Source organism: Diabrotica virgifera, chromosome 1, assembly GCF_917563875.1.
Source record: "Diabrotica virgifera virgifera chromosome 1, PGI_DIABVI_V3a".
Classification (NCBI taxonomy): Eukaryota; Metazoa; Arthropoda; class Insecta; order Coleoptera; family Chrysomelidae; genus Diabrotica; species Diabrotica virgifera.
In genome coordinates this window covers 273688720-273712875 of record NC_065443.1, presented here as the reverse complement: position 1 = coordinate 273712875, position 24156 = coordinate 273688720, and the positions used below count along the sequence as shown (strand labels likewise).

The following is a 24156-nucleotide window of genomic DNA, read 5'->3' as shown; positions in this document are numbered from 1 at the left end:
GCTACTACTATTATTGCTTTTGATATATCTCTTTTGTGAATCATATCCAATATTCAACTTTTGTTGTAGTTCTTTTATTTTTTTAAGAACCTGTACATCCTTAAATTCAAGGGAATGGCTATATTTTATATTTTAGCAAATAAAGCTGAAAAAAAAATTATATATTGGAGCCTATTCACATAAAAAAGAACACACTTTTATCAACAATAAGACCAATATAAAATATCGCTCCAATATGTAGATACAAAATATCACAATTTAATAAATTAAATTGATCTTTTTTCAGAAATTGTACATTCTCAAATTCAAAGGAATGGCTATATTTTATAATTTAGCAAATAAATCTGAAAAAACTACAACAAAATTATACAGGGTGTCCAGAAAAAATTGGTCATAAATTATACCACACATTCTGGGGTCAAAAATAGTTCCATTGAACCTAACTTACCTTAGTACAAATGTGCTTATAAAAAAAGTTACAGCCCTTTGAAGTTACAAAATGAAAATCTACTTTTTTAATATATCGAAAACTATTAGAAAATTTTTTTATTGGAAATGGACATGTATCATTCTTATGACAGAATCATCTTAAAACAAAATTATAGTGAAATTTGTCCACCACATAAAAAGTTTATGGGGGTTTTGTTCCCTTAAACCTCCCCCCCCCCCAAACTTTTGTGTACATTTCAATTAATTAATTATTGTGGTACCATTACACAAGGTTTTAAAATCTTTTTTGCCTCTTAGTATTTTTTCTATAAGCCAGTTTTTATCGAGATGCGGCTTCTTTTTAAATATATTTAGATAAAAGTTTTATGGGGATCTTGTTCCTTTAAACCCCCCAAAATCCCAAATGTTTGTGTACGTTCCAATTAAACTATTATTGTGGTATCATTAGTTGAACACAGTGTTTTTAAAACTTTTTGCCTCTTAGTATCTTTTTGAAAAGTCACCTTTTATCGAGATGCGGCTTCTTTTTCAAAATATACCCAAAAATGTAATAAATCATAAATAAATTTTCAGATCATTAACAGGTCTATATTATAATCCTACTTAACCATATACAAAAATAATATGTGGTGGACTCGACAAATATTCAAAATATCTCGATAAACACTGGGTTATCGAAAAAGTACTAAGAGGTAAAAAAGTTTTAAAAACATTGTGTTTAACTAATGGTGTCACAATAATAATTTAATTGGAATGTACACAGAAGTTTGGGGGGGTTGAAGGGAACAAAACTCCCATAAATTTTTTATGGGGTGCACAAATTTCACTTTAACTTTTTTTAAAGATGTTATATATATAACATAATAATGCCACATGTCCATTTTCAATAAATGATCTCTAAGAGTTTTCGATACATGAAAAAAAAAACTATTTTCATTTTGTAATTTCAAAGGGCTGTAACTTTTTTTGTGTACAGTATTGTATATAAGTAAGTGAGGTTCAATCAATCTATTTTTGACCCCAGAATCTGTGGTATAATTTATGACCAAACTTTTCGGGACACCCTGTATATTGTAGCCTATTGACATAAACAAAGATCATAGTTTAATCAACATAATACTAATATAAAATATCGCTCCAATATGTATATACATAATATCACAATTTAATAAAATAGTTTGATTCGTAAGTGCACAATTGTCAGATATTTTCAACACGCCCCTGAACTAGTCGTAATTTCAAGTGTCTTACTGAGAATGGCGAAGATAGACGAAATGTTTAAGCAATAATAAAGTGTATGACGGTATATACTAATTACCTCGTAATATGCCAACAATCCTGCTTCCTGAGTAAACTCTCCTGGATCTCCTTGTCCTGTGACTTTAGCACCTATATCCGCATTACTTTCATTTGCTAATATAAAAGTCTTTGCATAGGCTGGAATTCCAAGGTAAAGCTTTTTTGATGGTAGTCCTGCTTTCAGCCAATGGGAAATCGTATCTTTCTAAAAAAATAGTAAGGTATGTACTAGAGATCGCACTTCCAATATACTTTTGTGTCGACACTTCAATCTTCGATGAAGAGGAAATTGTTATAACACTCCATGTCTACTTAATAATAGTATATTATTCAACGAGTATGTAATGACGCCTATTACTCACGATGATGAAGTTTGCGACACGAGCAGTAGGTGAGTGTCGTAATTCATCAGAGTGAGTAAAAGCCATTACATGCGAGTTGAATACTATACTTTTTCTACGACCTTTTTTCTTTTAATTAGTAAAAAATTTAATTATCAACTACTCGGGATTTAAATTATAATAATTTACAAGATTACCAAAATGCTATTTACCACTAGTACGTGGCTGAATAATTGGTTGCCTACTATTACCAAATTATTATTTATTGTAATAATACAACTAGAAAATAGTCAATATAAGTTCTATTCGTTTCCGAAAAATTATAAGCTTAAATTTGTACCTACTATCCGTTGCAAGATAATTCGGATGGAATTCCCCAGATTACTTTGTGCTTAATATCGGCCCAGTCTCTTAATTTTGGGAATGCCGTCCGAATTATCTTGCATGGGATAGTACTGTCAATTATTAATCTAATAAATAGGAAATGGCTGTTGTCGGTTGACGTATTTCAATAGTTATAATGTATATTTACATTTAACTATATATAATATAATAATATAACTATACTGTTGTGGAATTGTTTTTTTTTTAAGGAAATTCAAAAAAATTAAATTTATATCAAAGACCATAAAATCATAGTTTTTCATCACCCTGTATTTGGCCAAGATTGTATAGAATTTAATTTTGCTATTAAACAAGTGTTTCGGAAAAATTAAAACGATTAGTGGTAATTATTCGACGAAATGGAGGTACCTACATTAACAAACATTTCGGTGATTAGAAAGTGGAGAGAGCGTTGACGGGACAATAACGTTTTTAAGATCCTTTCGGGAAGGTATTTTAATCTGGTAAACAAACTGTATTAGTTTTTAGTTGTAAAAGTAGAAAGTAGTAAAGAACTAATTATGATATTCTTTGAAATTTGACAAATTGGAAAAGTTCTCTTAAGAAATAAATGGTTTGAGAGAGGTTGTTTTTTATTGGATGGAGAATATCAGGAGAAGGGATAATGAATGTGAGAGTATGGATTTGAGAGAAAAATAAGGACACTGTGTAATTGACATCTGAAGAAGCCAGTCGAGTTTTAAAAGTGTATAATCAGTGTAGAGTGGTGTGATCGGCCTTTGCGAGCAAAATCAAGTTGAAACCAAATCGTCGACCGGTTGAAGAGTTAATTTTCCTGGTCCGAGGGAAATTCCTTTGTTTTGTCTAGAACGAGTAGCTGATTATTATCCGTTTGTGCACAAGATATTCGAGCAGGTCCTGTGTGTTTTTCTTGGAAGCAGTTTTGACGAGAGGGACTTTTTCGCAATAACCAGAGAGTACGTGTTGAGAGAATCAAGGACGGCGCAATCCAGAAAACGAGGGAGTGGAGAATAAAAGGTTAGTCAAATAATTGGTCTGAATGGAGAAAATTAATTTATATCAAAAACATATTTGTTTATTTGTTTATTGAACAATTTTTTTAACGCAGTTAGTCATTTCAAATTTGAGAAATCAATTCAAAAGAAGAAAAGTAAAATTCATTCAATTTAGTATGAGTAAATAAGAAATTAAGTAAATAAATATTTTTGTCAAAACAAGGAGATAGCAGAGTTAGAGTTTAAATTTATTAAGTTAGAGATTGTTGCAACAAAGTTAAATTTTATTATTTTTTTAATCATATGTACATGACTTATTGATAAAAACAATAGATTACATTTATATGATTTTGAGTGTTTTCAATTTCCCTGTTTCTACCCTGGAAGAAGTAAGCAACTAGAAATACTAGAAGCCACACATCACAGGTATTGTATCATATACTAAATTAGCCCTGAGAATAAAATTGATGGGAAAATTTATTTGGAATTTAGTTGTGTTTTTACATAGGCAATAAATAAAATAATTGAATAATCAATTAAATTGAGAATTTGCTAATTAATCTAAATAAATAGAAAAAGTAGATTATAACAATACATAATATGTTATAACATATTCAGCACAATACAACTTGAAAAATAAACACAATATTAGTTATAAATTCCAGTAAATATAAACAAAATGAGCTAATGTCATTGTCACTAAAATAAATGATAACCGTCAAAATTTTTAGTAAACAAGTAAAAATATAAACGTAAAAAATATACTGACATTGTTACAGTTAAAATTCCTTTAAAAATTTTTCGAAGTTAATTGTTGATATAAATTACAATAATCATTGTATTAAATAAACAAATTAAAGTAATTTTATTTGCAGTTTATATACGATTAAAATTAAAAGTGGCATGCGTCACTTGAATCTAACTTCAGCCCGTGAGTAATGACCCGTGAGTAACTTCAGCCCGTGAGTATTGAATTATTACTCACGGGTACAGTAATGGGTGATATTATCTATGAAAAAATAGCGAATAATGAGCATGTTATTAAACGGTCGTACAAAAAGTATATTTAAAAATGAAAACAGCTTATTATCCAATAATAAGGTTGCAATAAGGAAACATTTATAATTAAGATTGTCTTAGGTTGTTCAATAAGTTTTGCGGTTGGATAAGAGAGGGCATTGCTACTAGCCTAATTTTTTTTATTATGTTGGTAGAATCTTCATATGAAGATATTTGTAGTTTCATTTCAATCTGTCAATTCATTCTTTGTTTCGAAATCACTTAGTAATGATGTGTCACAGTATTTATTACAATGGAAATAATCAAGTATCTTGCAGTGATTGAATTTTTATTTTTGGAAGGTTTAAAAGCAAAGGGAATTTATGGACAAATGTTAGAAGTATACAAGGACTAAGGACTCTTCGCCTTTACTTATTACAGAAAGATGAGTTGCTGAACTTAAATGTAGTTGTACAAGCGTTGAATACGAACCAAGTCAAGGACGTCCAAAAATAGCAACAACACCAGAAATTAGAAATCGCAGAAAAATTACCGGATGTCGTATTGGAAAAACGTCTAGTGATTGAAAGTTATTTAGTAGAATTCCTGTGCATCTCGTTGCACAGTGTAAGCAATATTTTGGCTGAAGTATTGAGTTTCAAAAAGCCGTGTTCACAATGGTTGCCGCATTCGCTAACAACTAAACACAGACACACTTTTGAGTGCGGCTCAGCAATTTTTGGAATGTTTTCGAAAGGATAGAGTAGATTTCTTTGCACCGATTCATCCCTATAGATGAGGCTGCGTCTATCCCCATGATCCTGAATCGCAGCAAGAGGTTCAAAAGCGGTAGAACCTGGTTTTTTGCTCCGAAACGAGTTCGTGTCCAGATATCGGCCAATAATGTTTTAGCATCAGTTTTTGAGATATGATAGGATTTTTTTGTGGATTTATTGCAAACTGCTAAGGCAATAAATTCTGGATATAATTGTAACAGTTTAGACTAGCTGAAGAAAAAAAATTATGAAAAAGACTCGGTTTACAAAAGAAAAAAATCCTTTTTTATCAGGACAATGCACCGTGTCACACGAGCATTTTAAAAATGGCTAAAATCCATGAAGTAAAGTTCGAGTTGTTGGACCATCCGCAGTGTTAATCAGATTTGGCCCCTAGTGACTTCCATCTGTGTCAATAGAAAAAAAATGTATGGTGGAAAGCGGTTTTTATAAAATGATGAGTACATCGCCTAATGAGAACAATAGTGGCGAAACTCGAAAATTAACGTTTTTGAGTTAAGTCCATCAATCGGCATCTAAATATGCCCTCTTTTATGTGCAATATCGGCTAACAATTATTTAATTTCCTTATTACTAGACGGCGCCTACAAGTCTTTATAGTATTGTGAATTTGTCAAATATTTTGATGCATTAACGACGAAAGCACACCAAACTTTATATCAATACTGGCGAATCTGTAATTACGCCGTGCCTACATGTATTTGAAATATTAGATATTTTATTAAAGATAGTAGTACAATGTGCAATAGTGGCGAATGAGCACTTTTGTCTGTGTGGTCGTTTTTGCTTTTGTGTTTTTTTTTTTTAAACTTCTTACAGAGAAACTCGGTTTCAATCGTTCTTAGGTACTTAGAAATAGCAAATCAAGAAAGCGTCTATCCACTTTGGATCAGTATTGTTTAATTCCACACTATCGAGAACCAATATTCATTTCTAAAAAGAAGTCTTACAAAATAAATCAATTCCTTCTACCCACAATAATTTCTTTAGTAGTTTGAAATACGAAACATACGTGAGTGAAATGATGAATTTAATTTTACTATTCATAGTTCTTTTGCTTACTTTTTATCTTTTATCATGTTTATCGTTTTCATAATTATTACTTAAGATCTTATTTTGTTATTTTTCTATTGTACTTTAGTTTCATTTTGCACATAACTGGTGTGTACAATAAAATATTTTATTTGATGCGTTTAATTTATTTTTAAAATAAATTTTTTAATTATTTAAAACAGAAACTAAACTGTTGTAGTATAGTAGTATTAAAGTATAGTGGCGAAACATCAAAATAAACATCTTCGATAATGCAATAATGGCGTAACGCAGAAAAAAAATCAAAAATAAATACAATATCCATCTTTTCTTCAAATAAAATTACTTCTACTAATTGGTTTACATATCTAGAAAATACATTATTAGAAAAATTTTGCAAAATGATTACCTATAAGTCAGTTATACTGTTTAGCAGTTTCATCAAAACTTCAAATACGATTATCTCTAAATGCTCATTTTGAAGTTTCGTCACTATTGTTCTCACCAGGCGACATAACAGCTCTGGAAGCGTTTTTTCCAACTCTTCCAGATTCTCACTTTAGAGATAGAATTTGTAAATTGGAATCTCGTTCGAATAACTGTATTGATATTGAGGGAAACAAGACTGAATAATACAGTGTATTTCAAATCATAAAACTGTGTTTTTCTTATCGAACTGCATAACTTATTGAACAACCTGGTATTAAGGAAAATGTAGTACCTATATCATTGTTTAAAAGTTATAAATGCAGAGTGGAGGGCGATATTTACTTGAGACTGGTATCATCAAATTTTTCTTAAAATAGGAAACATTAATTTGTTTCTGTAATGTAAGAAATCTAAAAAATCCTAATAAACTCAAAGTTATTTGTCTAAAATTGCCTTCAATTTGAATTTAGGTCTCCTCTGTCATTTATAACTTGCTGTGTGTCTTTGCTGTTGTGTAACATTGTGTAACAAGTTCTCTTACTTAGGGTATTGCTTGCTTAGCAGATCACTATTCATTCCATATTTTTTTTGCTTTTCAGATTTCTTTTCTCTGTTCTCTATTTTCCGTTATTCGCTATGTAGCTAAAGGTGGATAAGTTGAAGTTGATCTGTAATAAAGTTTTCGTTTGCAAAGTATGTCCTCCTTATTATTAGGTACTTTCAATATTAGGTTAAATAATGTGGCGGAGTTAGAGTCACCTTGTTTTACGCCTTTGTTTACATTAATCTCCTTAGAAGTGGTTCCGTTGAAAATGATCTTTGCTGTGGTGTTCTTTAGGTTCCCTGCTAGCATAATAATATGTCTTAATTTTTCTGGGATAACAATATTCCATAGATCATAGCTATCTATGGATATTAAGTGTATTTTTTTCTTGTAATCTCCTGACTTTGAATTACTTGATCTACTGTATGTATGGAATTAAGTGTCGAAATCTTCTGTTTGAACACGTTCTGGTATTCTCCTAATACTCGTTCAGTGGATGATTTAAGTCTCATGTTTAGTATGTTTGCTACAATTTTATATTAGTCTGGACTGATTACCGGAGAATAGGCCATTTTTGGGAAAAGTTATTTACCAGCAATTTTATTGCTGGAATCGAATCTTATGATTATATATATTAATAATATAGGTATGCAAAGTCCGCAGATAGTGTGCTACCTTTTTTATTAACAAAATGGCGCCCCCAAATCGTATTTTTTTCAATTTTTGCTTCATAACTCCGAACATTTTAACTTTACACCAAAAACATTCTAATAAAAATTCACCGAAATTAAATTCTGCATAAACACGTGTTTTTTCCGATCTGCTCAAATGAAAGTTTTCCTCGGAAAATGCGGGTTTTCCCAACAAAATCTTTAAATTTAAAATAAAGTTTTAGATAAGGAATTATCTACCAATAATTAAATAACTCGGTGACCTAAAAGATTTCTTGGTTTAGATTATAGTTCCAGAAGCCGGTGAAAATTAAACAAATATTTTGGCAACCATTCAATTATTAATTAATAATTTTCGGTCGCAATAATAACCAAAATAATGATGATATACTGATCAAACTTTGAAATCTTATAAAGATGAGATGCCTATTTAATATTTTGTCAACAAAATATAAATTTTTAATTTTTTTGAATAATCTTTAAATGTTTAAAAAATAGTTATAAACAAATTAACGTTTCTCAGAAAGTTTTTATTATATTCTAATTTTAAAAAATAGGTAAAATGCGTATTTTAAGGATCTTGAAAATGAATGTTTTAAAACTTTTTTCCAATCATTTGCAAAAAAGTTATGAAACAGCAAAATGAACATACGAATACTACGTTGTTTATAATTTTTTTAATTCTTTCAAAGCGTAAAAGTGAGTTTAAAGTGCAAGCTAATTACCAACAAATATTATCGATTATTAGTTTAATGGTTATACCCGTCCACATACACAACTCGCGCGAGTTTAAAGCGTGTCAGTCGCTTCGAGTGAACATCTCCGTCTCTGTATCAAGCCTACTTTCGCGCTAAAAATTACAAAAAAAAAAAAACATTTTTAATCTTTGATTAAAATATATATAAAATTGAACTAATGTTTGACATTTTTTGAGAGTAATTAGTTTGTACCATAACCTCACTTTTAAGCTTCGAAACAATTAAAACAAATTATAAACAACGGAGTAATCGTATGTTCATTTTCTTTTTCATAACTTTTTTGCAAATGGTTGGAAAAAATTTTTAAAGCATTCATTTTCAAGACCTTTGAAATACGCATTTTCAATATTTTTTAAAAATTATAATATAATAAACAATTTCTGAGAAATGGTAATTTGTTTATAATTATTATTTTTTAAACATTTAAAGATTATGCAAAAAAACGAAAAATTTATATTTTGTTGACAAAATATTAAATACCCATCACATCTTTATAATATTTCTAAGTTTGATCAATGTCTCCTGATTATTTTGGTTGATATTGCGACTGAAAATTGTTAATTTACAATTGAATTGTTGCTACAATATTCCTTTAATTTTCACTGGCTTCTGCAATTATAATCTATACCAAGAAAGCTTTTATTCCACCAGGTTATTTAATTATTAATAAATAATTACTTGCCCAAAAAATTTATTTGAAAATTCGAGATTTTGTTGGGAAAACCAACATTTTCGGAGAAAAATTTTAGTCGCAGTAAATCGGGAAGAACATGCCTCTATGTAGAATTAAATTGGGGTGAATTTTTATTTGAGTGTTTTTGGTGTAAAGTTAAAATCTTCGGAGTTATAGAACAATAATTGAAAAAAACACGATTTGGGGGCGCCATTTTGTTAATAAAAAAAGTAGCACACTATCTGCGCACTATGCATACCTATATTATTAATATATAGCAATATACCAGCAATAAAATTGCTGATAAATAACGTTTCTTTGTACTTTACTAATTCGACCAGCGTATTATAACAATTTTTTTTTCAAAATTTAAAGATTATGCAAAAAAATTTATATTTTGTCGAAAAATTATTAAATAAGCATTTCATCTTTATAATCTTTATAAGTTTGATCAATGTATCACGATTATTTTGGTTATTATTGGGATCGTAAATTGTTAATTAACAATTGAATTGTTGCTAAAATATTCGTTTAATTTTCACCTGCTTCTGGAATTACAATCTATACCAAGAAAGCTTTGATGTCACTAAGTTATTTAATTATTGACTAATAATTACTTACCTAAAACTTTATTTGAAAATTAGAGATTTTGTTGGGAAAACTCGCATTTTCCGAGGAAAATTTTTCGTCGGAGCAAATCGTTAAAAACATATCTCTATGCAGAATTTAAATGAGGTGAATTTTTATTTGGGTCTTTTTGTTGTAAAGTTAAAATTTTTGGAGTTATAGAGCAATAATTGAAAAAATACGATTTGCCGGCGCCATTTTGTTTATAAAAAAAGTAGCACACTATCTGCGGACTTTGCATACCTATATTATTAATATTTATATAGGATCTTATAATTCGATTCCAGCAATAAAATTGCTGGCAATAAATAAGTTTTCCATGAATTTTGCTAATTAGCCCCGAGTATATGTGTTGTTTAATAAGTTAATTTAATTCTTGCACTCCGCTCGATAATATATATGTGTCGTCATAAAATTAGGGTAGTTTATTAAGAAAGTTGGTTGGCGTTTGGATTAACATCCACAAAGTGTTAAAGTTTCTTTAAAATAGACACTGCTAAATAGTAGGAGAGCCCAAGAGGGGATTTTTGCAGTTACTCGAGCGCGTTAGTTTATCATATGGGGAGAAACCTGGTACCCTGTAAATGTACGTCTACCATATATTGGCTCTTAACACAAGCAAGTTCGTTAAGGGGCCCCGAAAAAAAAATCTATCCTTAAAAATACTCGAAATTGTCAGATTAAGATACAGTAAGTTAAGTACATGCAAAAGAGTGTATATTTCAAAAATATGACGATTTGAGTAAGGAAATAAGTCAAAAAGTTTCACAAAAAAAGCGAATATTTCGCGACATGAACGTCAGGTCTAAAAATTTAAAAGAATTCTTCAATATTTCTTAAAAATCTATCGAATGGTACTAAACATGACCCCCACGGATAGGGGGGGGGTGAATTTAAAACTTTAAATACAAACCCCGCGATATTTCGCAAAATGAACATCAGATCGAAAAACTGATCGAATGGTAGCAAACACGACCCCCACGGAGGTGGGGTGGGGGTTACTTTAAAATCTGAAATGGGCCCCCAACTTTTTATTGCAGATTTAGATTCTTTACGTAAAAATAAGCAACATTTATTTGAGATATTTTTTCGAATTATGGATAGATGGAGCTATAATCGGAAAAAACGATTGTTGGAAATGGAAAATTAAATTAAAAAAATTAAAACTGAAAAATAACTTTTTTTGATTGTAGGACCTAATAATCACAACCTAATAGGTCCCCATAACGCTCGAGTGACTGCAAATTTAGCATAATTTGCTCCCCTACCAAAAGCAGTTATAGTAAAATTATTTGAAATTTTATTATTTATAAAATTTAAAGATAAAGGGGGTCAAATCAAATACTTTTGATCATATCTCGGAAATCACTTGGGCATATTCCAAAAACCCCATATCCTAAATCTCCAGTTAATAATTAAGTAAATTTTGTCAAAAACATTTAATTACAAGTCCCAAACCATCACCCTGTATAAAGATAAATATCTACTTACTATTTTTGACAAGGGAGAAGAGAGTCCAGTCACGTTTGACTCTGATGTCACATAGTCGTAAGCCATTACATTGACGTTATCAACTAAACTAAAAATAAAGCATAAAAATAAAGGCTTAAACAGCCTGTCACTAATACTTAAAGAAGTGTAGCAAATGAATATACACGGTGCTTTTAAAAAGGATGACAAACTAAAAGGGGTTATTCTGCATGAAAAAATAATGACAGTTTGCTTTAAAAACTTAAGATCGCAAATGCTTCGTTTCCGAGAAACAGGGTGTTGAAATTTTTCTTACAAACCAAAATTTATTTATTGTTCTAAACTGGTGAGATGAGGTAGGTTAATGACGGAATGGGACGTTTCGGCGTCGCCGTTTCGGCGTGGCCATTTCGGCGTGGCCGTTTGGGCGTAGAGCCGTTTCGGCGTAGGCCGTTTCGGCGTAGGCCGTTTCGGCGTCGGCCATTTCGGCGTCAGAAATTTTATTTTAGTTGACTAAATACCTACATTGAGGTTTATTGGTCAGGCAATTTTTTGGAAAAAAATCTTTTAATATAGTTATTTAAATACATTGGAGTTCATTGGTCACACAATTTTAACATTAATGGTCAAGTAGAAAAATAAACTAAATATATTTCTTTTATAAACATTTTGTTATATTTTATTCTGCAAATACCTATATTGGATTTTTTATTAATGCATATTAATAATAATTGCTGTTCTCTTAATTGTCCCAGAGCTAATTAGATGATAACTGACATTTTTCAACTTTAATTAGACATACATTATATGGTATATAGACGGAGAATTTTAATATTGTTAAAATATCTTTTTTAAGCAAAAATATTTGCAGAATGTATATTTTTAAAAAAAATTAAATTATACAATATTTTCTTGAAAGGAATCTGCTTTTAAAATATTTACCATTAGTTAGTATAATAATAGTTATCCCTATATTTATTGCAGTTTCTTCGAAAATTTAAATACAAAATTCTATAAATCACATAATAATGTTATTAACATTTCCTCGAAAACTAAATTACCTGTTAATTCCAAATGACATTATCATGTATCAATTAGTTGTTGATTTCAAAAATTACATTATAATGTCATTAACGAGAGATGCAAGTTATTTGTTGATTTTAAATATTCGAAAACTAAATTAGTTGTTGATTTCAAAAATTACATTATAATGTCATTAACGAGAGATGCAAGTAATTTGTTGATTTTTAATCTTAAGGGAAATTTTAAGTAGGTACCTACCTATTATTGATTTGATTGGTTGGATTATTGAGGGTACAGCTATATAAACAGAGATCAGTTTAAGAGTTTATGTAGTGTCTTATAATATTTCATAGTAGTATTTATACGATATACAGACGAAGAATTTTTAAGCTATGGAACGAAAAATTTTATCGACCAGAGGAAGAGAGAAATTTACCACTGATGGTTTCATGTATGTTTTTGACGCTGTTAGTAAAAGCGATGAATCCCTAAAATTTTGGAGGTGTGAGAGGAAACAAACGTGCAAAGCAAGAATACATACAAGAGATGGTGAAGTCATCAAGAAAGTAAATGTTCACACTCACGACTCCTCGGCGATGGACGTGGAAGTAGCACAAGTTGTTACAAAAATGAAAAAGCGTGCTACAGAAACAAACGAAGGGACAATAGTGGTAATCAATGAGTGCCTGAGAAATACAAGTCAAGCTTGTCATGGTCGGCTCCCAAACACTGGCGCGATGAGAAAATTCATCAGACGAAAACGTAACGAAGTTCATGCAGCCCCATCAAATCCGACAACTGTTGAAGAGTTAGTAATTCCCGAGTCTTATCGTGTTTACACGTTACAAGATGGTGTAGAAGAAAATTTTTTATTAGCAGATGATGGAGAAGGATTGCAAAGAATTTTGATTTTCGGGAGAGAATCGTGGCTGCAACATCTACAGACCTCAGATGTGTGGTATGGTGACGGTACATTTGCTATAGCACCATCTCTATTTTTACAAGTATACACAGTTATGGCCACAAAATATAATGGAGTCCATCCAATATTTTATGCCATGCTGCCGAATAAAACAAGATCCACATATACCCGTATGTTTGAATTGATCAGACAAATTGTACCAAATTTGCAACCCAGAGCAATCCATTGCGATTTCGAACAGGCGGCATTTAAGGCAATGGAAGATTGTTTTCCAGGCGTCGACATCAATGGATGTTTTTTCCATTTGGCACAAAATATGAAGAAACAAGTGGCTGCTATGGGATATACGAGAGAGTATAATGCTGATCCACAATTCGCTTTAAATTGCAGAATGTTGACAGCATTAGCATTTGTTCCTATCGAACATTTAGATGATGCCTTTGCCGTTCTAGCGGAAGCTCTACCTGCTGAACACCAACCACTTGTAGACTGGTTTGAAGACTACTATATTGGACGTATGAACAGAAGAGGAAATGGCAGAAGACCAAGTTTATTTCCCCAAAGGATGTGGAACCTCTACCAGAGAACTCTGGATGGAGAAGACCGGACAAATAATCACGCTGAGGCCGCCCATAGAAGACTCAAGATGGAATTGGGAGCAGATCATCCAACCATATGGAAATTTATAGATGGCCTGCGTCAGGTGCAGAAAGGTCGAGATGTCTATTTCGAGCAACTTGTGGCAGGTAATCTCCCACCATTGAAATTAAGAAAATACAGAGACGCAGATGATCGCATTTCACGGCTTGTGGGAAATTTTGATGCAAACGGGGATGTTTTAGAATTTTTAAGAGGACTAGCACATAATTATAATATGTAAGTAGGTACTTTATTTTAATTAATATTTCGTGAATAAGTTTTGTAGGTTAAATATAAATGTCTTGTATGTAAGTATAAATGTTTCAGAATTTTTAATTGGACTAGCACATATCTAATTATAACATGTAAATACTTTATTTTAATTAATATTTCGTGAATAAGTTTTGTAGGTTAAATATAAATGTTTTGTATGTAAATATAAATGTTTCAGGATTTTTAATTGGACTAGCACATATCTAATTATAACATGTAAATAATAACTAAAATAAAATATTCATTTTTCCAAAATCTTGTTTATTCATTTATTTATATATAATATCTACAGCTAGAAGCCAATTACAGATATTACATTAACTATGAGCTAAATAACAAGCACACACACATAAGTATAAAATTGACATATACAAATCTACCATTAATATTAAAATTTTGTGATCAATGGACTCCAATGTATCTATTTAAATAACTATATTAAAAGATTTTTTTCAAAATAATGTCTTACTAATAGACTCCAATGTAGGTATTTAGTCAACTAAAATAAAATCTCTGACGCCGAAATGGCCGACGCCGAAACGGCCTACGCCGAAACGGCTCTACGCCCAAACGGCCACGCCGAAATGGCCACGCCGAAACGGCGACGCCGAAATGTCCTAGACCCGGTTAATGATAATATTAACCTTACGTGACCAACATTAGGTCTGTCTGACCGAACAGTTAGAGTTTTTACGATTATATCCAAATCGTTCGTTACGAGTCATAGTGAGTATCTGAAGGCATGCTAGCTTGTAAAGCCATCCCCCTGATTAATCCGTCAAACACGTTAGCTTTTTCCAATGCAACAGGTCTATCTAAGTGATCCCTTAATACAAGAGAATCATATCGGCAACCCTTTTCATTAAATAAACTAAAACATTAAATAATTATTAAAAAATAAACAATTTTGAGTAACGATCTAATTATATCCATATACAGGGTCTGTCAAAATTGGCGAGATTGTCGAATATTACGTTAACCAAAATTTTCGTGAACTGAAAAATCGATAGATTTTTCGAAAATCTATCGAATGACTCCGCAATCCACCCCGTTGAGGTGTGGTGGTGGGTAACTTTAATATCTTAACCTTCCGTGACTAACATTGGGTGTGTGAGACCGACCAGTTAGTGCTTTTACGATTATATCCAAATCGTTCGTTATGAATCTTCGCCGCCATCAGTAGCTGCCTGATTTAGTTGCCTGTTTTTAGTGTTGAAGTTTGAGTCTTCAGTGTCAACTAATTATGCAATTATCGGCAAATCTTGTCTCAGAGACGCATTTTGGACCCATATTGGACCCATGATCTACTCGATGAAAAAAATATTTAGATTAACGAAAGACCGTACAAACAAGTGCTGATAATTTAGTAACCCAATTGTTAAGAGTAAAAAGTGAACCTAGGTACAAGAAAACAGCAATGGAAATATTGAGGTTGTTTTTGACAAATCAGATGTTATGTTATTGTTTTATTTTCTTTGGTACTTTGCTAATGTTAGAGAGGTTTAATAATTTAAAAATAGGTATCAGGTATGTTTAATTTAACTCCTTCAGGGAGTAAACACAGTCCTACGCTTGAAAGTGTGTCAATGGAAACATTTTTTTATGTCGGTCTCTGAGACCCGATGTTAGCTTTAATGTTCAGAAAACCTATGTTAGTTCCGGAAAGTTAAAAGAGTAGCTGGAACAAATTAGACCAGTAAGGATCTGCGAAAAACGTCTATTTTTGAATGTGAGAGGTGGCATTCGGATTTTTGCAGATAAAGTTAGGTGACACCTTCAGTAATAATAACTGACTTATGCTCCTTCTCAAATATGCCCGGAACATTAATAAAAAAATTAAAATATCTAAAAATTTCGAAAAACATCGATTTTTTTCTGCTTTCTTTGCTTATTACTTTAAAACGATTCGTTGTGGAACAAAGTCGTAGAAAAACAAAATAAAGATAATCGAATTTTGTATGACATACGACTGGTCAAGAATGTCTTAACGTGTTAAATTTTCTGCAATATAGCAATAAATACAAAATAAGGGGGCAACATACGCCTGTTGTTATTCAATGTTTTTAACCACTTTGGTGGCACTTTGAACCTTAGTAATTCACTTAGGAAATTCTTTATAACATACTTAAACCGTGTACCAAATTTAATTAAAATGGACCTAATAGATTTTGCATAATAAATTTGCAATCTAAATGTTTTTAAAAAAGTTCAAAGTTTTTAAAATCTTTCTGAACAAAAAGTAGACCATTTAGAAGTTGTCTAATTTTTTACATATAAAGAGGTGCTCTACCTATCTAATACACTTGACAGAATTAAAATCGGATTATTTAAGGGGCCTCGGCAATGTTTTAAACTTATAAACAATTTTTTGGCTTATAAACAAATAGCTTTGTTTAATAATAAAAAAATTAATTTTTACCAATGCAAATAATTAAAACCGGTATAATTTGACTTAGATTTTCAAATGCAGTCAGCAGAATTGCTATTTTATTTTTGAAGTTATTCTTCTTTAGGCGCAATTGAGAGTAAAATTTTTCATAAATCTGCGCGCCTGCGCACACAGACAGTATGTAGTTCGTTGCTAATCTTTCAAGACAAGTATATATGTATCTGTATCCGCGCAAATAAGTCATTAAAAGAATATATTAGTGTTTTTAGTAAATGTATTATTTACTACAATTCTTGTGTTTTTGGATTTGTTTTCCTCTGTAGTAAAATAATCAAATATTATGTGGGTATAATATTTTTACACTGTCTCTTTGTCGCCGTGTTGTGTAATTATATCCGAAACTTACGTGTCAATTACAAGGACCTCGGTGGAGTAGTTGGTAGGGCGTTAGATCCGAGATCGGAAGGTCGCGGGTTCCAATCCTGGGCCATTCATATTTTTTTTTATTTTTGTTTGTTTTAATAAAAATTTTTTGAAAGTGGTAGATAAGAAAGTTAGTTTAATTTTTAAATAAAATACACATAACCTGTTAAGTACATTTACTTCGTGGAAATTACCTATATAATAGAAGAATAACTTCTTACGTGCGTACAAAGTACACACACATTATTTTTTTAATCAAAAGTTATTCGCGTTCAAAAATTGCAATTTTTGGAATTTTTTAAACTTCCACTGCGTTTATCTCGAAAACTATGCATCCTACGAAAAGACTTGTAAGAACTTTTTTGCTTAGAATTACCCAAGAAATACAAAAAATGTTATATTTTGCTAGAAATCGATGTTATATAATTCCTCAAGTTCTTTGTTTATAACAACCTTATCGACATCCAGATCAACTGTTACCCAAAAAAATCGTGTTCTACGGGTCAAAAAATACATAAAAATCTTGGGTAAGTCCATCTAAATAAAGGAGCCCGTAGCACCCCCTCCCGGCCACAGGACTAATTTGTTTATATGGCAAAAAATTGTTTATAACCTTTAAAACATTGCTGAGGCTGCAATCCGATAATTGTTGTATTTTCTAGTTTTTGTTGTGCAAGATTTTAAAAAATTCTAATTTTTTAAAACAAGTTTAGATTGCAAAATTATTATTCAAAATATAGTAAGTCAATTTTAATGAAATTTGGTGTACGGTTTTAGCACATTACAAAAATTTTCTAAGCGAATTAGGAAGATCCCAAGTGAAACCTAATTGATGGAAAATTATTGAATAAGGACAGGCTTATTTTGCCCCCTTATTTTATATTTATTGCTATTTTGCAGCAAGGGTGATAAGATATTTTTAATCATCGCATCTGATAGAAAATTTAATTATCTTTGTTTTATTCCTATACGACTTTGTTCCAAAATGAATCGCTTTAAAGTTATAAGCAAAAAAGTAGAACAAAAACGAAATTTTTTGAAATTTTTAAATTATCACCTAACTTTATCCGCAAAAATCTGAATGCCACCTCTCACATCCACCTAAAAAGAGATACTTACTGGTCTAAAATTGGAAATATCTTGCTCAGGATAGAGACCGATGGAAGGAGTTGGGAGAGGCTTATGTCCAAACGTGGACGATAGAAGGCTAAGAAAAAACTGGTTGACATAATATACAAATGAAATTTGGTGGGTTTTAAGAGGAAGTTAGTTATTGCCAATTTTTGGACATACAATTAATACTTTTTTATTTAGTATTGACGCGTATACGGGTAAAATATGAATATTTTTAAAGACAAAAAATAGCAAGCCACTGAGATATTTTAAATTTAACATCATTTTTAAATTCCTCGTTCAATTTGAGACAAAAATATTTATTTGTTTCTTTTTTATACGAGGCGCCGGTTTTATGCCAAAAAAAATAAAACATCGTAACGCTTACAGAGTATTCGAAATACAGTTTCCAAACTTATTTTATCTACTCTGTCATATTATGTATAAGTTTTTAGTTTGTGAAAACTGTCATGATAGACAGCAGTGCGTGAAGGGTTTAAAGTGTGCGTGAGGTATCAATGTATTTTAAATGGGATTTACTTTTTCGCACACTTTCAATGGGTTTTTAGCACACTTTCATATAATCAAATATCCTTTTCCTTTTTTAGAAGTGTTTTAAAATTTAATGTAAACTGTACCTATTATTGCATTTTTAACACGTTTATAGAAAAAACTATTAAAATTTGTTAGAATATACAACCACAAAAGTAGATGTTATTCTACAGTTGTTATGATTTACGTATTGACAGTATAGGCAGTTTTGATGTAATGTCAAGAAAAATATAAAAATGGAATGTCAGTCAAGTTCAAGTAAAAGTTTTTTAGGTATTGTCCTGTAATTGAGAATTAATAAATTATATTGGTTGATATAAAGACATTTGTAGAAAAAATGTTGTATGATATACGTGTTAAAATTACATTTTAAAGGCACTTATGTGAATTCACTTCGCTCATTCTGCAAACCTTCACATGCGTGCCTTAAAATTGTGTTTCTAACACTTATATCATTAATAACTGTCAAATACATATCTTGTAAGCGTTAAGATATTTTGTTTTTTGCACAAAAAAAGCGCCTGATAAGGAAAAAAGGAAAATATATTTTTGGTCGCAAATTTGTCGAGGAATTAAAAAATGATTTTTAATTTGGAATATCTTAGTGGCGTACTATTTTTTCTTTAAAAAATTCAGACCATTACCCGTATGCGCGCCAATGGTAAATAGAAAATAGTTTATAATAGTTTCAGAAAATGCGCAATAGCTACCCCTTAAAACCCAACATATTTCATTTGCATATTTTAACCGGTTTGAGAGTATATAATACATGATCTTTTTATTTGTACGAAAAATTGTAACACTCAGTATCTCGGAAACGAATCATTTTTGTGTACATACCTTTATCCAGCAAAGTGTGATTATTTTTTCATGCAGAATTACACCTTAGAAAAATAAAAATGTATACCATTTTTTTCAGTTGCAATGCGAAACTGTCTTAATTCTCACTTAGTTCAAAGAGCGGAACAAGCACTCTTATCGACGATTCGCCACTTTTTAGTGGCTCATCAGTGAATGCATAGGTTGCTATCTCTGAATCAAGCAAATCACCCAGTCTATTAGTCCGGCAGTGCAACTAACGTGATGGTAGTAGTTATCTAGCGGCATCTGCTAGATACAAGTCAAAGCTTTAAACTTAACAAAATATTTAAAAATATTTAAAATAATATCAAATTGAAAACTGACAGCACCATATTTCTGGTAGCACCTCCACTGCTTCTAAAAATTGCAAGCCAGATGGATGCTGAAGCAAAGAAGACACGCGGGAATTCTACAGTTTGCAATTCACAACCTCGTCTGTTCAGCGTGGTAAATTTAAACGGAAAATGGACCTATTTTACTTAGTAGGAGTAATACTAATAGAAAAAAAAAATGTGTGTAATTTGTACGCACGTAAGAAGTTATACTTCTATTATATGATTTCAACGAAATAAATATACCTAAAACAGTTTATCTATATTTAATTTAACTATTAAACTAATTTTAATACTTACTACTTTCCAAAATTTTTGAAGTTATACTTCTTTACCGGCGATAGAGGGTGATTTTTTTATATGTTAAAACCTATCAGCCCGGCGCATGCGCATTATAACTTTGTTCTGATTGGATGTTCAAATGACATGTCAAAAATTATCCGATATGGCAGCTGTGGTTTGGAGGTAAAGGTAAAGGTAAACAAATGTATAATATATTAGTTTTATTGTTGTGAGGACAGAAACAAAAAAGTTTATAATATTGTAGTGACTTTTAAATAGTTTTTAAAAGCAACAGGTACGTAATAATTGTTAATGTATCATGTGTATAAACCTACCTATTTGATCTGCCAAAATACATAGTATGTAATACTTTTATTTATATAATTTGATTACCATCAAAATTGCTATCAATATTCACCTAATATATTGTTTTTTTACCCTATGTTTTGTTGTATTTTTTCAATTCTAAATCATTTCAATTCAAAATTAAAATAATTTGATCAATTTTCAAAATATCAAAATATCACAAGTTTAATCCGTTTAGTTAGTCGATCTTCGTAAATAATGACACATAGTGTCCGTGGCTAAGCGGAGAAGGCGAATGAATTCCAATACCAACTGCTCTTATCAGCGCTGGTTCGAGTCCCAATAGAAACTTTCTTTTTTGTTTTTTTTAATACATTTTATGATTGTAAGTATATTTATTATATAATTGTATTTTCAGAAAATACGTATTTAGTTAAAAAAATTTTCGACAATTAATGTTCAGACATCATTTGTGGCTTGTTTAAATGTGTTTGTGTGTGTTTTATTCTTTTATTATTTTAATTTTTGGCACTGTTCTAATAAAAATGTTTGAGAAGTAGTAAGTATAAATTAGTTTAATATTTAAACAAAATATAAATAAAAAGTATATTAATTTCGTTTAAATCATATAATAGAAGTATAACTTCTTACGTGCGTACAAAGTACACACACATTCTTTTTTATTAAAACAATACCAAAAATTAAAAAAATAAAAGAATAAAACCCACACAAACACATTGAAAAATGTCACACGGAAATGATTTCTGAACACTAATGTTGCCAAAAATTTTAACTAAATGCGTATTTTTTGAAAAAAATTATATAATAATATACTTATATATATATATATATATATATATATATATATATATATATATATATATATATATATATATATATCCGGGGTGTCATATCGGCTGACGCCGCATCCCCACACCTAACCGCCATCTATTTCTATCCTGGGCATCTTCCTCTTCCAAATCTCGGTGTTCCATGGCCTTCCTTATCGTGTCATTCCAGGATAGTCTTGGTCTTCCCCTTTTCTTCCTACCTGGGGGTTTCCATTTCAGGAGTTTCTTTGGCCATCGTTGGTCGTCCATTCTAAGTAAGTGACCGAACCATTTTAGGCTTCTTCTCTCGAGCCTGTCTACCGCTGTATCGTGTGCCTGCATCCTTCTTCTTATTTCTTCGTTACGTATTCTGTCCAATCGGGAGATTCCAGCGCTTCTACGTATGTAGTCCATTTCCACAGCATTGATCCTTCTTCTGGACTCTGCTGTTAATGTCCAGACTTCGCTTCCATACATGAGTATATAATAATATACTTACAATCATAAAATGTATAAAAAAATAAAAAATAAATAATTTGCATTGGGGATCGAACCCGCTTCCCGTCGATCTCGCCGATCGAAAATCGAAGTGCTTTCCCATTGCACCACCTTCGCGTATCTGTCATGTGGGAATATACACTAACTGAACGTTTACACCATAAACTTTTTGGCAGTTATTTATTACATACTTATATGAATTTAATCAAATTAGTTTGATTTTTGTGGAATTATAGGAATATTTTGGGGAATAAAATATATTATGTGAATATTGGTAGAAATTTTGATGGTAATCAAAAAATTATGTAAATCAAAACATTACATACTATTTTGGTAGGTTCTTTTTAAATTTTCCAAATAGGTAGGTAAAATACCTATGTAATTTTTTATTAGGATACTGGAACATTTACAATTATTACGTACCTCTCGCTTTTAAAATCTATTTAAAAAGTCACTACAATGATAAACTTGCTTTTTTCTCTGCCATCACAACAATAAAAACTAATATACTCTTGTTAATCCATAATCTCCATATTGAACAATTATTGGCAGAAGATTTTAACACCTAATCAGATCCCGTATAACGTTTGAGCGACTATAGTATCATACTGCCGGTGTGCGCATGCGCCCGGGAAAATAAAAATTCACCCTCGTGCGTAAAGAAGTATAACTTCAATAAAAATGTATACAATTTTTAATCAGTTGCAATGCGCAGCCAAAACTGTCTTAATTTTCCATTAATTCAGAGAGCGCCACCAGCACTCTTATCGACGATTTCGCCACTTTTTAGTGGCTCATCAGATAAAGCATAGGTTCAGAGATAGCAACCCAATTTTTAAAAGTCGTTGAGGTGTTACCAGAAAAATAGTCCAACAAATTTTGAATTTGATATTATTTTTAATATTTTTAAATATTTTATTAAGTTGAAAGCTTTTACTTACACGTTAGAGTGTATTATACTTTAAAATCACCATGTATAGATTGTAAAGTGTACTAGCAATAATACGTAACTTTTGTATATTGTAAGCATACAAATATACTAAAAAATGTATTGTTTCTCATTTATTACCATATCTACTAGACAATAGTCATACTTTGAATTCTACTAGAATAATATAACAACTTACTCAGCTAATTTTGGTACTACATACGCTGTGTTAATCAAGTCTACATCTATGGAAACAGCAATGGAGAGTTTTAGTTCGTACTTTTCAAACCTACTCTTTAGTGCCTGTAAAAGGGAAATAAAATTTTCTCCATCTTCTTTAATACCACCTCTGGTAGTGGGATATTCCCAATCTATGTCGACACCGTCAAATCCATAGTAGGCTAGAAATGCTATAACACTGTCTGCAAAATCTTCACGTAGTTGTTTGGAATTTGCCATCTAAAAAATAACATAAATACAATTATTGTATTAGATAAAATCCCAAATAATTTTCCCTAAAAATTCGGTTCCACCTCAAAGCTTCGTAAAAAATAAGAAACCGTTATATTTGTATAAATGCAGCGCAAAAGAAATGTTTATGCGAATATAAAAATATAATTTTTCAACTAACCAAAAAAAAAGCGAAAGTTTCAACAAAATTTTGCGAACAGATTATACAGGGTGTAACAAAAATACAGGTCATAAATTTAATCACATATTCTGGGACCAAAAATACTTCCATTGAACCTAACTTACCTTAGTACAAATGTGCACATAAAAAAAGTTACAGCCCTTTGAAGTTACAAAATGAAAATCGATTTTTTCCAATATATCGAAAACTATTGGAAATTTTTTATTGAAAATGAACGTGTGGTATTCTTATGGCAGTAGTATCTTAAAAAAAATTATAGTAAAATTTAGACACCCCATAAAAATTTTATGGGGGTTTTTTTCCTTTAAACCCCCCCAAACTTTTGTGTACGTTCCAATTTAATTATTATTGTAGTATTATTGGTTAAACACAATGCTTTAAAAACTTCTTTGCCTCTTAGTACTTTTTCGAAAAATCAGTATTTATCGAGATATTTTGCATATTTGTCAAATCCACCACATATTTGTATATGGCTAAGTACGATTATGGAGACTTGATAATAATAGGAAAATTTATTTATGATTTACATTTTTAGGTATATTTTGAACCATATTAAAAAAGAAGCCACATCTCGATAAAAGGTGCCTTATCGAAAAAATACAATGAAGCAAAAAAGTTTTAAAAACACTGTGTTTAACTAATGGTATCGCAGTAATAGTTTAATTGGAACGTATACAACCAT

At 30.8% G+C, this 24156-nt stretch overlaps 1 protein-coding gene across 1 annotated transcript in view; it reads right to left on the bottom strand.

The window, feature by feature from the left end:
- The window catches only part of LOC114334911 (chitotriosidase-1), a 65162-nt gene that overhangs the window by 12786 nt on the left and 28220 nt on the right, over window positions 1-24156 (bottom strand). The window contains exons 4-6 of the mRNA XM_028285047.2: window positions 23022-23281; window positions 11473-11560; window positions 1769-1954 (exon numbers count right to left, since the gene is read on the bottom strand). Of these exons, the coding sequence (XP_028140848.2) occupies window positions 1769-1954; window positions 11473-11560; window positions 23022-23281 (534 nt within the window). The remainder of the gene's footprint in view (window positions 1-1768; window positions 1955-11472; window positions 11561-23021; window positions 23282-24156) is intronic.